This window comes from Ceratina calcarata, unplaced genomic scaffold (genome assembly GCF_001652005.2).
Source record: "Ceratina calcarata isolate Rehan_Ccalc_2016 unplaced genomic scaffold, ASM165200v1 scaffold110.2, whole genome shotgun sequence".
NCBI lineage: Eukaryota > Metazoa > Arthropoda > Insecta > Hymenoptera > Apidae > Ceratina > Ceratina calcarata.
In genome coordinates, this window is record NW_017131915.1 from 47,207 (window position 1) to 62,715 (window position 15,509).

At 41.5% G+C, this 15,509-nt stretch overlaps 1 protein-coding gene and 1 long non-coding RNA gene across 2 annotated transcripts in view; one reads left to right on the forward strand and one right to left on the reverse strand.

Moving 5' to 3' along the window:
- Nucleotides 1-15,509, forward strand: part of sls (sallimus) — a 110,701-nt gene that overhangs the window by 37,780 nt on the left and 57,412 nt on the right. Inside the window, exons 38-40 of the mRNA XM_026810800.1 lie at nucleotides 6,266-13,468; nucleotides 13,983-14,755; nucleotides 14,914-15,402. Coding sequence (XP_026666601.1) covers nucleotides 6,266-13,468; nucleotides 13,983-14,755; nucleotides 14,914-15,402 — 8,465 coding nt within the window. The remainder of the gene's footprint in view (nucleotides 1-6,265; nucleotides 13,469-13,982; nucleotides 14,756-14,913; nucleotides 15,403-15,509) is intronic.
- On the reverse strand, nucleotides 2,187-5,884 carry LOC113463865 (uncharacterized). Its single transcript, XR_003388694.1, has 2 exons — nucleotides 5,723-5,884; nucleotides 2,187-3,253 (listed from the first exon to the last, which is right to left on the reverse strand). It is a non-coding gene; the product is annotated as an uncharacterized LOC113463865 (long non-coding RNA).

Below are 15,509 nucleotides of genomic sequence, written 5' to 3' on the forward strand. Positions count from 1 at the left end.
CTAGCAGTCAAAGTATTAAAACTCTTTCACTTAATCAAGAGAATCTATTACATATATGCTATGAATGAAAGAGGAAAAGAATATTATTTCCCAAAATAGTTCTTGTAGGGGAAATTCGGGAATCAAGGACAAAGGCTCTAGGGAACAGAAATATTAATTTATTTCTTCGGCAATTTTTCGACACATGGGAATTATTACAAAATAGAATTTTCTCTGCTCACTTTCGGATTTCATTTAATACGCAGAAGCGTCCAGAGTATTCCTGTACTCTATTTTCGAGGTAACCGGCGGATACTCCAGCCGTTCTCTTCTACAGAGAATGACCCAGGTTAAATCTCCGTACTCTCTTCTAACTACTCCTGAAAGTCTAATAATAATAGTTAAATATATTCTACAAGAGTCACGGATTTTGTCGTTAAAAAGCGAAACAAACCACAAGCAGTACCGTGACCAGAAACAAAGAGTAGTTCTCGCGTTGCACGGAACGGTGAGGTTCTCATGTTCTCCACGCGTGCGAAGCTCTCGCGAGGCAGAGGCCGATCATCGTCATGTTACTTGACCGGTCCCGCGGCTCGGCACCGTTACGATCCGGCGACCCGATGCAAAATTAGACCGTGAATCCGGCCATGCTCGTTGCGCTCGGTCCAGTCGTCTGATTAATCGCGAAAAAGCACAGCTCGGGCTCGGGTCATCGTAATTAAACGAGCATATCATGAGCCAGCGCAGCAGGCCAAGCAGTATTATGGCAACGTTTTCATCGACCCAACTCAGAATTCTTAATTGGCCCCGGAGCGCAGACAGTGTAGCAGTGAAATTGAAAATTATAGCAGTCTTGATCAAAATTCATGAGACAGGCCAAGTAATTAATTGAGAAATTGAATAAATCGTTTCGGAAAAATACTTTCGTTCAACTCGAATTCAATGATTGTGTACAATTTAATACACAGTTTATTAAGAGAATATGATTCGGTGAAAAATAACAGCGGAAAAAACAGCTGGCACATTAACGTGGCTCATAAATAAGGTTCGCGTTGTAGTTTCGGGCAAGATCGCTGGGTAAGAACCAAGAGAATTTATCACCGTTCCGTAGCGCGGATTTATTTCAAGCGTGTACGATCCTGCTATGAGATCAGAGCTATTAAACCGATCCGCTTCGCGAGCGGTAATTACACTCTTCCCTGGCATGCTAACTTAATGAATTCGAGATGCCATAGTAACCTGACTCGATTTAATGACGAGAAAACAAGCTGCAAACATTTCCAAAAAAACATGTTCCACGCATTTAACACATTCGCAATTATATTGAATTAAATTTTCTTGAATAAACGTGTCTATTGCATTACTTTCAATGCTTTCAAATTGGCATTGCGAATGTGTTAAAATAAAATGGTAAAAGTGCGACGGTCTTCCTTGAAGAAGCTTGACGACGACCTTGAAGCATCGACCACCTGAAGACGACTGTCAACGTGTTGGTTCGGGCCGCGTGAAAAAGAAGTTTATCGCTGATTCATTTTGGAAACTGGTTCCCTTCGATCCACCCACGAGCGTGCGTCACGTTGTCGACGGACGAAGTCGACGGTCCGTGCGGCTCGCCGACGACGACGACGACGGCGGCCAAGCCTTAAAGGAGTCGACGAAGCCCGACTATTTTGGCCGTCCCAGCTGCCAGTGATTCAGCACCGCCAGAAATAATACGGGGGAGCACGCGTGTCAGCGCACTCTGAAAGGCGGGAACGAATTATTTCTGGTAAATCCGCAGCTCGCGGCTTGTTCGCTCGCTCAAAGGAGCGATGGAGGTCTGCATACAGCCGAGACACGTCGCATCTTGGTTCATCGCCGGAGTCTGGATCAACTTATTACTCTATTGCAATTATAAAATTCAATTGTATTTATTTGAAAGTCGATATAAAATATTTAATATTCATTCGATTGTTACACGTTTAAGTAAACGTATATTGAAATAATCTTAAAAATGTGATATGTTCAATTTTCATAAAAAAATTATACGATACTGAATAAAATATGAAATCTACATTATGTCCTTGAACGAAAGAAATTGTAATTTTATGATTCGAAATAAAATGTGAAGATTTAACGTATCACGTTCGATTATCAGATCGAGGATGAGAAGAAAATTAATGGAATTATTAAGGGGGAAGGAAAGAAGAAGGTCAGGGACGACCATGTCTCACTAAATGACTTTATTTTTATTTTTGTACATGACCACTCCAATCGAATAAATTTCGTGCGTCACCCAGTCGAGTCTAGCGTGTATCATTGTGTCCAAGGGTACGAGACTCGATGCAATAAACAATGATTCTGTTGCCTGGCTATAGATGAATCATTCCCTAAAAAAATCCAGCGATCATTGTTATCCCACGCGAATATGATACCCGAGTCTCGTACCTTAAGTAGAAATACAGATTTAACAATAAGTCGCATTACAAAAAAATACAAATGTTTTACATAACAATAAATAATTAAGCTAACAATGAGAGAACGTGTATTATGGAACTTGGACGACAAAGAAAAGCTGCACTGTATATTTCCACCGGCGCCTCTGTCACTTGGATTGAACATAAACATAAACTGTACAACAGCACCCAGAATTTATTTTTAAAATCCGTAATATTTGCACTACCTTCGCGCCGCTCGATTCGAAAAAAGGTTCAGTTGTGTCCAGTTCAAGCGCGGCTGCACTTCGATCGAACCGGCGCTATTTCAATTAGGACGAGCCGATGAGGTCCGATCGAAGGCAGCCGACTGTCAGTCGTCCCACTGATCACAAGATCACACAAGCGTATCACTATTCTTCTCGCACTGTACACCACTCGAATGTCAGTTCGGTTCGAACAATATCCACGAGACAAATTGTTGAAGAACAAACGAAAGCTGGTTGGAAGCAGAGATGATACTTTGTTCCTGGCACGAAGCTACTACTGTCTTCGGCTTCCAGTGGATGACTATTAAGGCTAGACTTGTTGGGGTAGAGGTGTGCGTGGCGGCATCGGGCACGAGGTTTCCCCACCACGCCGTCGAAAGCACCCGGTGCATGCAAGCGTCACCCATCCTCCCCCTTCTGCGCTCGGGTCGCGTTCGGGTTTTTCATTTTGAGTGGGAAACTGCGCCTCCGACCCCTCGTTACCCAGAGTAACGGCCGCGCTGATTATTAGCTGGCTTGGAATGTTAGACGGTGCTTCCGCGTTGGACACCCTCTGTCTAACATCATCGGTGGGAGGACGGAACGATGATACTGGGAGGGAACCCCACTTCGCGTTAGACGTTCACGCAGATTTATCGACATTTTTTTCTGGCACCGCGAGAGGATGGAAGGAGAAATGGAGAATCGTGGGTGGTTGGGATTATTGATGGGGTAACTTGAGATACTGGTTGACAGGGTTGGGAAAATACCTTTAGAAATATCCTGTGGGAAGTGACTTTAAAGGGATGGAAATATACATTTTTTTATTTATAGTTCAGCCGAATTAGTAAAATTCTGGGCACTAATTGTTAGTGGACATCTAACGCTGCGATAAGCATGGGAAATGAAAAATCGAAAAGCCCTGACGAATGTTTAGATAGTAAAATTACTGACTTTTTTCTACTTCTCACCTTATATCTTAAAAACATTGTACAGTAGAATGTCTTAAATAATCAAATAGACATAGTCAGTTATACTACAAAATTATCCAAGATACAATGACCTGCAACCTATTTTTGAGCTGTAAATTACACAAAAGCAAAAACATTATTAATGAAACTTTTTAGAGTACAATGAAGTTTATCGATATGAAAATGTTAATCTGAATTCATTGAAAAGAGGGAATTGGAATTGTAAAAATCTGAATTAGGTAATGTGAAGGAAAATAGTACAGGAATGAGAACATTGTATAAAGAAATTCCATACAAAATTTCAATCAAAATTGTTCTGGCTATATGTACAATTTCCATAAGAAATTACACGTGTTATAAATACAGTGAGATCTTTGATTTTGCTATGTAGCTATTTGCGTTAAATTAGAATAACGAACGAATAACGAATTAGATAACAGATCCATTTCCTAATCTATTGAATTAGTCATGAACAGTGGGGCATTGATTAATTTTATAAAAGACAGAAGAATGCGTCTTTGTTATCTCTCTAAGTGTTATTATTCACTTCGCGGGGGGGCCGGTGACTAATGAAACGGATTCAAAAATAAGCGGTAAGAAAAACAAAGTTCTGTAGCGTAAAAAGTTCGTTTGGATTTCGCACCCGTATGACGAATCGTCTGGTTCTCGTTGCGTTTAAAAATAAAGTCACGAAAGCGAAAGTTACCATGAACGCGTGTTCCACAGATTCTCGTTAAAGCCTCCCGCTGGGAATAAAAAAGAAATCAAGTAACGTCAGTGCGTGGGGCCGTTCGAGAACAATTACGCGATTCGACTTCTGCTCTAAAAACAAAAATCAAAGAATGCTTTTTTTTTTAATAATATCCGTTCGAGCAAAGAAACGACGATATCGTAAATTGGTCTCGCGTTACGTAAAGCGATGGTCATCCAAAAAATGATTTTTCTGTAATACACTAAGGACGAAAGCCAGAAAATGATTTTGTTTAAAATAGTCGTTTAAGCAAAGAAAAACACGATATCGTAAAATGGTTCCACGTTACATAAAGCGACGGTTTGTTTACCGGACCGGGTATGATTTATTTTTAAAATAAATCGTGCTTCATCGCGATTATTATTCCACGTCCGAATATTAACAATCCGGGCAACTCGGCTTTCCGAAGGCCGAACCCCTGGCGATTTGCCTTGATTTCTCTTTTGCAAGGTTGGTTTGGCCGACGTCCATCAGGTATCCACTGGGCGAAGTTGCGACACGTAAATTTTCAAGTGCATTTAACCGCGCGACACACGAAACAGTAATCAGAATTTATAAGGCCGCCGAATATATTATTCCACCCACGTGCCCGGGATAACAATGATTAATTAGGCGGCCGATTTATCATGTTTCATAATTCACGATCCTCGCCTGTTGTTTACGATTTCACGCGTATGCATTTCGTGTAAAACGACGCAAGCGTTGAAATGTTCCTTATTACGTGTTTCCTTCACGTCTTCCAGACTTTGCCACCCACTCGTTATTTCGCTACACGTGTGTATATAATAATTAAAAATACCTTCTCGGTTGTTGGAAGTGCCTCAGGTTTGGCACGTTACCGCGGTTCGTGCCGGGCTCAACGTGACATTGTTCGTGAAATTGAGATACAGCGAACTATCAGAAGCCAAAGATAAATCACTTCAACCTGTCTGGACTTCAACAGACGACAATTGTATCAACAAATGATTTTTTAAATGATAATTATTTGTAACAACTAGGTCATTCAATTCAAGACAAACTCATTTTTCATCACTTGTTCATAAACAATTGCACAGTAATTTATTTTAAAAAATACGAAGAATGACAAAAACTGTGGAAACAATAAAAGATTCTTTAAAGAATAATTATTTGTAGGAAACAGGTCCTTCAATGTGAAACCGTTCGATTACTTTTTAATAGTAAATTGTAAAAACTATTTTCAAAAGTACGAAAGAACGAAAATAACTGTAGAACCAATTTTTATAACGTGGAAGATGCGAAGCGTATTGAATATTTTTGTTAAATCGTGTTAATCGAGTCTGTGAAGACTCACCAAAATGATTAGTATTTCGAGCATGCACTAATACTGTTCCCACTTACCTTATTTACTTGATTTCCTTCCACACACCAGCTGGCAGGGTCTTTTCAGCGGAATTTGCGTGCGATGATTCATCGTCATCAATCTGAAACCAGATCAAACAATTAGAGAATTATTAATTCCTCTATTCAAACTGGGAAATTGTTTATTTTTGTTATTATTACTTATTCCTTTTACATTATTTTACACAGGAAATTAAATCAATAGTTGTTTTTAAACTAATCGGTTTGTAATAAATAGACTGCGAATTTTTATGCAATTCTAAAAAAATTGGCATGTTAGCAAATATACCTATTATACATAATCTCAAAAAATACATAAATCTTCCATCATGAAATTATAAATAATCTGTATAAGTGGATTAAATTCTTCAAAATATATTTCAGAAAATTTTTATTTTGCATAAAAATTCGTAGTCTAGTAATGAATTATGTAAGAAGTATTCGAAAGAGGTAAGGCACTGTAATTTTTATAAAATTTATGGAGTGTGTTTAACTTGTAAGCGTGAACGGATTAAAATGATTGGGACGCGTGTGCCATTGCAGAGAGAAAAGGAGCGTATTACGAGGTTCCAGCTGAGACTGGACCAGGCGCGAAAACGGGTGTAAAACCGTCGGTAGGTTTGGGAACAGGCGGAAAGGACATAGTCCTGGAACCCTTGACACTCGACGAGAACGGATTGCCATTAGAAATTCCCTTGCAACCCGGAGACGAGTCATTGCCCTGGAGAAAGGGCCAAATTCGTCATCGACCTCGACTCGGTGACACGACACCGTGGCGAAAAGCCAAACCGAAATCGCGGGACACTTCTTTAGATAAATTGCAGGCCACCGAAGGCCAGGTAAAACCATGGACGGAGGAAGCGATAACTTTAAAGAAAACTCCTCAGGTACCGCGAGACATACCCAAAGAAAAATTGGAGGACGTCGAATTGAAACCGGCGAAGATTGAAAGGAAAGAGATTAGGAGGCCCAGCTTGGAAGCTGTTGATTTGAAACCTGTTACGAAAGACGTGAAGGAAATGAAAATCGAAGAAGAGAGGAAGCTTAAAAGGCGAGAGGCGACAGGAGAGATTTATGTGGAAGAAGAGGACACCAGATTCTTGAAAACTACTAAAAAAGTGGATGAAACTGTGGAAGAGAGAAAGAAGGAGGGACCGAAACCGTGGACCGAAGAGAAGGTCACGCTGAAGAAAGCAAAAGTCGAAAGAAAAGAGATTCCCAGAGAAACTTTAGAATCTGTTGAATTAAAGCCTTCACAGATTGAGAAGAATCTGATTGAGAAACCGAGCTTGGAGAAGGTGGATCTGAAACGCTTTACAACGGAAAAAGTTACTGATGTATCGAAGACCGAATACCTTGAGCAGGAAGACACGTCTATGTTAGACGTGAGTAGAACTGAAGAAGTTAAGAAAATGAAAAAAGAAAAGATAGAAGAAAAGGTGGAGCAAGCGAAGCCGTGGACAGAAGAGAAAGTCACTCTGAAGAAGTCTAAACCGATAAGAAAAGAGATTGAGAAGGAAACCGTGGAGACTGTAGAATTAAAACCATCGAAGGTCAGCAAAGCTCCGATTCAGAAGCCAAGTTTGGAACAAGTGGATTTGAAACCTGTCCCAACGGTTGTATCTGAGAAGATTACTGAGAAAACTGAGAAGACTGAATACCTCGAGCAAGAAGATACCGCTTTGCTGGACGTTTCCAAAACCGAAGAAATAAAGAAAATTAGAAAAGACAAAATCGAGGAGAAGCTTGAACAGCCTAAACCGTGGACCGAAGAAAAGGTTACTTTAAAGAAATCCACGCCTGTGAGGAAAGAAGTTGAAAAAGAGACGATAGAGACTGTTGAATTGAAACCATCGAAGATTACCAAAACCCCAGTCCGGAAACCGAGTTTGGAGGAGGTCGACCTGAAAGCTGTGAGAAAAGAGACAACGGAGAAAATAGTAAAAAAAGATGTGGTGCAGAAGGCTGATTATGTGGAACAGGAAGATACGACTTTATTGGATATTACCAAGGATACGAGGGTGAAGAAAACAAGAAAAGAGTCGATTTCAACGGAGAAGGTGGAACAAGCTAAGCCCTGGACGGAAGAAAAAATAACTCTGAAGAGAGCCAAACCGGAAAAGAAAGAAATACCTACAGAACAGGTCGAGAAGGTGGAATTGAAACCTTCGAGGCCAGAGAAACCGGAAATAGGGAAGCCTAGTTTAGATCAAGTGGATTTGAAACCAGTTCCTCAGAAAGTAGCGCCCACGACAAAGAAACCTGAAGAGAAGGATATATTTGTTGAAAAAGATGATACTACCCTTCTTCAGGTCACTAAGGACGTCAGAGTTGACGAGAAGTTGAAGAAGAAACCGGAAGAAGTTGAAACAAAACCTTGGACTCAGGAAAAAATTACCTTGAAGAAAACTAAAGTGGAACAGAAAGAAATCCGCAGAGAATCTATAGAGGAAGTCACTTTGAAGCCAACAAAAACGGAAAAGAAGGAAGTAAAGAGGGAAACGTTGGAGAAAGTAGATTTACAGCAAGTGACTGACAAAACTAAATTCGTTGAAGAGGAAGACACGAAACTCTTAAAGATCGACAAAGATGAGAAAGTAGAAGAAGAAAGAAAAGAACAAACAGCGACTTGGAGGAGAGGAAAGAAACCAAAAGAGAAGACTCCGTACCAAGAGGAAGAAGACAAAACGATCTTGGACGTAAGAAAAGACGTGGAGGAACAACAGAAGGAAGTGCCAGTGCCTTGGGCCAGAGGCAAGAAGAAACCTAAAGAAAAAGTTCCTTACCACGAGGAAGAAGATACCACTCTTCTCGATGTCGAAAAGACTGAAAAGAAGACTGAGAAACAGGCGAAAGAGGAGGTGCCGGTTCCATGGTTGCGTGGAAAGAAGCCAAAGGAAGAGAAACCAGAATTAGCGCCCGAAAGAGTGCAGCCTGAACAGAAGCCAGAGGAAGAAAAATTGGAGACAACGCAGGTTCCGTGGCTTCGAGATAAGAAAGTACAGAGAAAAATACCGGAGAGGAAAGAGGAACCGGTTGAGGATATTAAATCGGTGGCGTTGAAACCGGTCAGACGGGAACGTGTACCGGAAGAGAAGGAGAAACCGGAGGAAGTTACTCTGAAACCTGTCAAACGCATTCCACGTGAAGAAGAAGAGAAGGAGGAGGTGCAACTGAAACCCATCCCGAAACCCAAGCCCGAAGAAAAGCCACGCGAGGAGGTAAAATTGAAACCATTCGAGAAACCTAAACCAGAAGTGCCAGAACAAGAAAAAGTACAGCTGAAACCGTTTAAGCGAGAAAAACCGGAAGATGAAAAAGAGAAATTGGTAGCACAAAAAGTACCGGAGAAACCGGAAGAAGAACAGCCGACCGAAGTTGATCAAGTCACATGGCGTAGAAAACCAAAACCAAAAAAGACGGTAGTTCCTGAAGAGAAACCGGAGAAGGCTTTGGTTCCACAAAAAGTGGAGGAGAAACCGGAGGAAGAGCAGCCAAAGGAAGTTGAACAAGTATCTTGGCGTAGAAAACCAAAGCCAAAGACGACGATAGTTCCTGAAGAGAAACCGCAGGAGACATTGGTTCCACAAAAAGTGGAGGAGAAACCGGAGGAAGAGCAACCTAAGGAAGTTGAACAAGTATCATGGCGTAGAAAACCAAAGCCAAAGTCGACGATAATTCCTGAAGAGAAACCTGTCGAGAAAGTCGAAGAAAAAGTTACTGAGAAGGTGACCGAGGAGCAGAAGATTCTGGAAGTACTTAAAAGAGAAGAAAAAGAAATTGAAGATTGGAAGGCCCTAGCTTTGAAACCGGTAAAACGCGGCAAGAAACCCGAGGAACGAGAAGACAAGGAAGAGATCATGCTGAAACCAGTGAAACGTCTTCCTAAAGAGGAAGAGACTGAGGAGGAGATCAAATTGAAACCGGTAGAGAAACCCGAAAAGAAAGTTGAAATGAAAAAACCGTTGAAAACGGAAATGGTAGGTCCAACTGCACCTGAGGAAGAAAAGCCAGCAGAAGTGTCAAAGTTGCCATGGCAACGTGGCAAGAAGAAGCCTGCCGAACAAGAAGAAACCGAAGTGACGATCGAAGAGAAGAAAGTAGTGGAAGAAGAGCAGAAAGACATTTCTGAAGTCAGCTGGCGGAAACCCAAAAAGGACAAGGTTGTGAAGGAAGTGCAAAAGGAGGTAGAAGTTGAAGACTTCTCGGCAGTTGTGCTCAAGCCTACGAGAAAAGAAAAGAAAACGGAAGAGAAGCTAGAGAAAGAGGAAGTGACGCTGAAGCCTATACAAAAAGCGCCCAAAGAGAAGGAAAAGCCGGAGGAAGTAACACTTAAGCCGGTAAAATTGGAAAAACCTGAGACAATTGAAAACGGAGAAGTAGAAAAGACTGAATTGCCTTGGCGACGTGGTAAGAAGCCAGCCAAGAAGATACTTCCACAGGAGGAAATTAAACCTGAAGAGACTCCGAAACCTGAAGAAAGAGCACCCGAGACCATCGAACAGGTCAAGGAGCAAATAATATTGAAACCCAAAGAAAAGAGAAAGCCTGAGGAGGAAGAAAAATCGGAGGTTAAATTGAAACCTGTGAAAAGGTTAGAGAAACCAGAAGAAAAACCTGAAGAGGTAACATTGAAACCTGTGAAACGACTTCCTAAGGAAGAGGAAGAGAAAGAGGAAGTTAAATTGAAGCCAATAAAGAAGGAGAAACCAGAGGAGGAGAAGCCAGAAATAAAATTAAAACCAATTAAACGTTGGGAAAAACCGGAAGAGGAAAAACCGGAGGAAGTCACTTTGAAGCCGGTGAAACGACTTCCTACAGAAGAGGAAAAGAAAGAAGACGTAACCCTGAAACCAATACAAAAAGAAAAACCAGAAGAAAAACCTGAGGAAGTTAAATTGAAACCGACCAAACGTTGGGGAAAACCGGAAGAGGAAAAACCAGAGGAAGTGACTCTAAAGCCGGTAAAACGACTTCCTACAGAAGAGGAAAAGAAAGAAGACGTAACCCTGAAACCAATACAAAAAGAAAAACCAGAAGAAAAACCTGAGGAAGTTAAATTGAAACCGTCCAAACGTTGGGGAAAACCGGAAGAGGAAAAACCAGAGGAAGTAACTCTGAAACCCGTCAAACGACTTCCGAAAGAGGAGGAAGAAAAGGAGGAAGTTAAATTGAAACCGATAAAGAAAGAGAAACCAGAGGAAGAAAAACCGGAAGTTAAATTGAAACCAATCAAACGTTTGGAAAAACCGGAAGAGGAGAAACCCGAAGAAGTAACTTTGAAGCCGGTGAAACGTCTTCCTAAAGAAGAGGAAGAAAAGGAGGAAGTTAAATTGAAACCGATAAAGAAAGAGAAACCGGAGGAAGAAAAACCGGAAGTTAAATTGAAACCAATTAAACGTTTGGAAAAACCGGAAGAGGAAAAACCCGAAGAAGTAACTCTGAAGCCGGTGAAACGTCTTCCTAAAGAAGAGGAAGGAAAGGAGGAAGTTAAATTGAAACCAATAGAGAAGGAGAAACCTGAGGAAGAAAAACCGGAAGTTAAATTGAAGCCAATTAAACGTTGGGAAAAACCGGAAGAGGAGAAACCCGAAGAAGTAACTTTGAAGCCGGTGAAACGACTTCCTACAGAGGAGGAAAAGAAAGAAGAAGTAACCTTGAAACCAATACCAAAAGAAAAACCAGAAGAAAAACCTGAGGAAGTTAAATTGAAACCGACCAAACGTTGGGGAAAGCCAGAAGAGGAAAAACCTGAGGAAGTGACTTTGAAACCCGTGAAACGACTTCCGAAAGAGGAGGAAGAAAAGGAGGAAGTTAAATTGAAACCGATAAAGAAAGAGAAACCGGAGGAAGAAAAACCGGAAGTTAAATTGAAACCAATTAAACGTTTGGAAAAACCGGAAGAGGAAAAACCTGAAGAAGTTACTTTGAAACCGATAAAGAAAGAAAAGCCAGAGGAAGAAAAACCTGAAGAAGTGAAATTGAAACCTGTCAAGCGTCTTCCTAAGGAAGAGGAGAAAAAGGAAGAAGTTACTTTGAAGCCTATTACAAAGGACAAACCCGAAGAAGAAAAGCCAGAAGTGAAACTGAAACCAGTCAAACGTTTGGAGAAACCAGAAGAAGAAAAACCGGAAGAAGTTGTTTTGAAACCGATGAAACGGCTTCCTAAAGAAGATGAAGAAAAAGAGGAGATTAAATTGAAACCGATAAAGAAAGAAATGCCTGAAGAGAAACCCGAGGAAGTTAAGTTGAAACCTGTCAAGCGATTAGAAAAGCCCGAGGAAGAAAAACCAGAAGAAGTGAAATTGAAACCAGTTAAACGTCTTCCGCAAGAGGAAGAGAAGAAGGAGGAGGTTACTCTAAAACCGGTGGAGAGAAAGAAACCTGAGGAAGAAGAGAAACCGGAGGTTAAACTGAAACCAGTGAGACGTATCGAGAAACCGGAGGAAGAGAAACCGGAAGAAGTGACACTGAAACCCGTTCCAAAACCGGTACCAGAAAAGGCGGAAGAGAAACCCGAAGAAGAAGAAACACAAGAAACTTCAATATGGCCATGGCGACGTGGCAAGAAGACAAAGAAGATCGTCGATTTCCGGGAAGAAGTAACTGTCGTGCCAATCGATCAAGAAAGAGTGGTTTCTGAAGTAAAGGTAGACGAAACAACTATCGTTGAACAGAAAGTGGAAGCAGAACAAATAATTCAGAAGGAAGTTACAGAAATCAAAGAAGAAAAACCGGAAGCGCCGGCGCCTTGGAGAAGGTCCAAAAAAGTGGTCGAAGAGAAAATCGAGGTAGAAGAGATAAAACCTGAAATGGTGAAGGAGGAAGAGAAAGTAGTAGAAGAGGTCACCGAAGTATCCGAAGTCTCTTGGAGAAAGAAGCGTAAGCCGAAGAAACCAGAAGATGAGAAAGAAATCGTCGAACTGAAACCAGTCGAGAGACATGAAGAAATTATTGAAAGCGTAGAAGAAGTGGTTCTTAAACCAGTCAAGAAAGAGATAGTACCTGAAGAAGTTAAGGAAGAAAAGGTCCATCTTAAACCTGTCCCTAAAAAACCAGAAGAACAAGAAGTTCCAGAACAAATAACTTTGAAACCTGTTAAGAAAGTGAAACCTGAAGAGAAACCGAAAGAAGAAGTGCCGGAACTAAAACCGGTGAAAGTAGAAAAGCCGGAAGTACCTGAGGAGAAAGAAGAGAAGGAAGTAGCAGTTTTGGAAATGCCATGGAGGAAACCTAGAAGGAAACCCGAAGAGGTGCCTGCACCCGTAAAAGTAGAAAAGGAAGAAGTAGAAACTGTAGTTCAAGATGTTCGAGTCACCACAAAAGGAGTAAAAGTAGAGAAGGCTCCCGAGGAAATAGTCGAGGTCGAACAGAAAGTAGAGGAAGAAGTCCAAGTCGAAGAGCGCAAGAGAAAGCGCAAGCAACGTACACAGGTCGATATATCGATCACAGACAAAGACAAGAAAATCGCTCCGAGGTTTATACAAAAGTTGCAACCCGTAATTGCGCAACCGGAAACAACCGCGAGATTCACTTGTACAGTATTTGGCAATCCGTTCCCCGAAATCGCCTGGTACAGGAACGAGCAGGAACTTCACGCCAGCGAGAAGTACATCATAACCATCTACGAGACGACTGCGGTCTTAGAGATAACCAAGGTCAAGGAGGAAGATGCTGGAATGTATTCTTGTAGAGCATCGAATCCGGCTGGAGTAGCTACGTCCACCGTGAATCTCGTGATATTCGGTACAGGAAATATGTCTCGTGACGTCTGCGTGTTGTTTGTCGTTTATGTGCTTGCCAATTATTTTTTGCAGTGTTTGCTTTTAATTAGTAAGTGGATTTTTATGCGAAATAAAATGTTTGAAACACAGAACTAAGTAATGCAATTTAGATATGCATTAGATTTATGAATTAAATATCATGCTATCCACTTTGGTTCCAATAGTTTGCCTGCTTTTGCAGTTTCCTGAGTACACTGATCAAAATTCAGCATACGTTTGTCTTTTATAAATGCATAAAAGCCCGCAGTCTATTGATTAGATTAGTTCTAAATATTTTTAAAATAATATTAATGTGTTGGATGGTTTTAAAAATAATATAGTGCAATATAGTCTTCATAGATTGATGTGTGTATACGAAACACCAGGCAGTTCTTTATTTTCTAAGTTATGGAAGATACAGAAAAGTTTTTATATGTAACTTGCACTGTCCAAGAGGACACATTTTTTTTTTATGGAAACGAATCTTTTTTCCCCAGAAAAAGAAGAGGAAGGCGTGGCGCCGCACTTCGCGACACCTATTAAACCTCTAATGGTCGAGGAGCACAAACCAGCTCTACTCGAGTGCGTTGTCACCGGGACACCCATGCCGGAAGTCAAGTGGTACCGCAGGGAGCAAGAGCTGCAGCCGCAAAAAGGCAAAGAGATCACGTTCAATCCCGAAACCGGCGAAGCCAAGCTGCACATACTGGAACCAACCGAAGAGGACGAAACGATTTATCGCGTGCAGGCTGTGAACAAATTCGGCCGCGCCGAGTGCAGAGCGAACCTGGTTATTCGAAGCGTAGTGAAAGTTAGCAAACCGGAAGTCCTAAGGGCACCGAAGATCACCAGACCGTTACCAGCTTTGACAGCTGTGCGTGGAAAACCTTTAACCTTGTCAGCTGATTTCGAGAGCACACCTAAGCCAGAGGTGAAGTGGTTCAGAAACGGAATCGAAGTCACGCCGTCTGATAAACGCGTGATCAACATTTATGAGAACACGGCCGAGCTGCATATACCCGAAGTAACTAAGAAGGACGGTGGCAAGTATGAAGTTCGGGTAGAGAATCCTGCCGGCGAGGCGAGGACCTCGGGCACTGTTACAGTGAAGGAACACGAGGACAAGACGGATGAAGTGAAAGCTCCGAGGTTTATTGAACCGCTGCAACCGCAGATCGTCGCTGAAGGAGAAGTTGTCATCATGGAAACGAGGGTCGATTCCTACCCGGCGGCATCCTTCCAATGGTTCCACGAAACCACTCCTCTGGAGGTATATTAACTTTCACAATTTTATTCATTTGTTTAATCAATTTTTCCTAATTTTCAATTTATTTAATCAATCAATTTTCTCTCATTTTTAATTTTTTAATTAAACGATTTTTTTATAATCCAGTTACAATATGTCTAATTTCTTTATTTTATTTTCAGTCGACACCACAGGTGAGAATCGTGACGCAAGAAAACAGATCTATCGTGATGATCAAGGAGGTCAAGCCGGAGTACGCCGGCACGTATACTTGCCGCGCCGAAAACGTAGCCGGATCGGTTACCTGCACGGCGACGATAAATCTGCTCGATACACCGTGGGAGGAGACCGTCGAACTAGTCTCGCCGACGTTCGCCAGGCGATTGTCACCGGTCAGAGTAATGGACGGTGAGAGCGCGAACCTGACGTGCGTCGTGCACGGAAAACCAACACCCAGGGTCGAATGGTATCACGATAACAAACCTATCAAAGAGGGCAAAGAGATAACCATCATACAAGACACGGAAGGTGTCTGCAGTCTTGCCATAACTGAAGTGTTCCCCGAAGATGCTGGGGAGTACACTTGTCGTGCCGTGAATCCTGTTGGCGAAGCCGTTTGTACTTCGTCTTTGATTGTTGAAGGTAATTCGAGGTTTTTGATAAAACTTATGGTTGTCATTAATTATATATTTTAATACAATTTCAACTCAGATATTAATAAATCTAATTTTGACTATTATTAACTTCATGTTTTAACAAAACGTCTATTCATTTATTA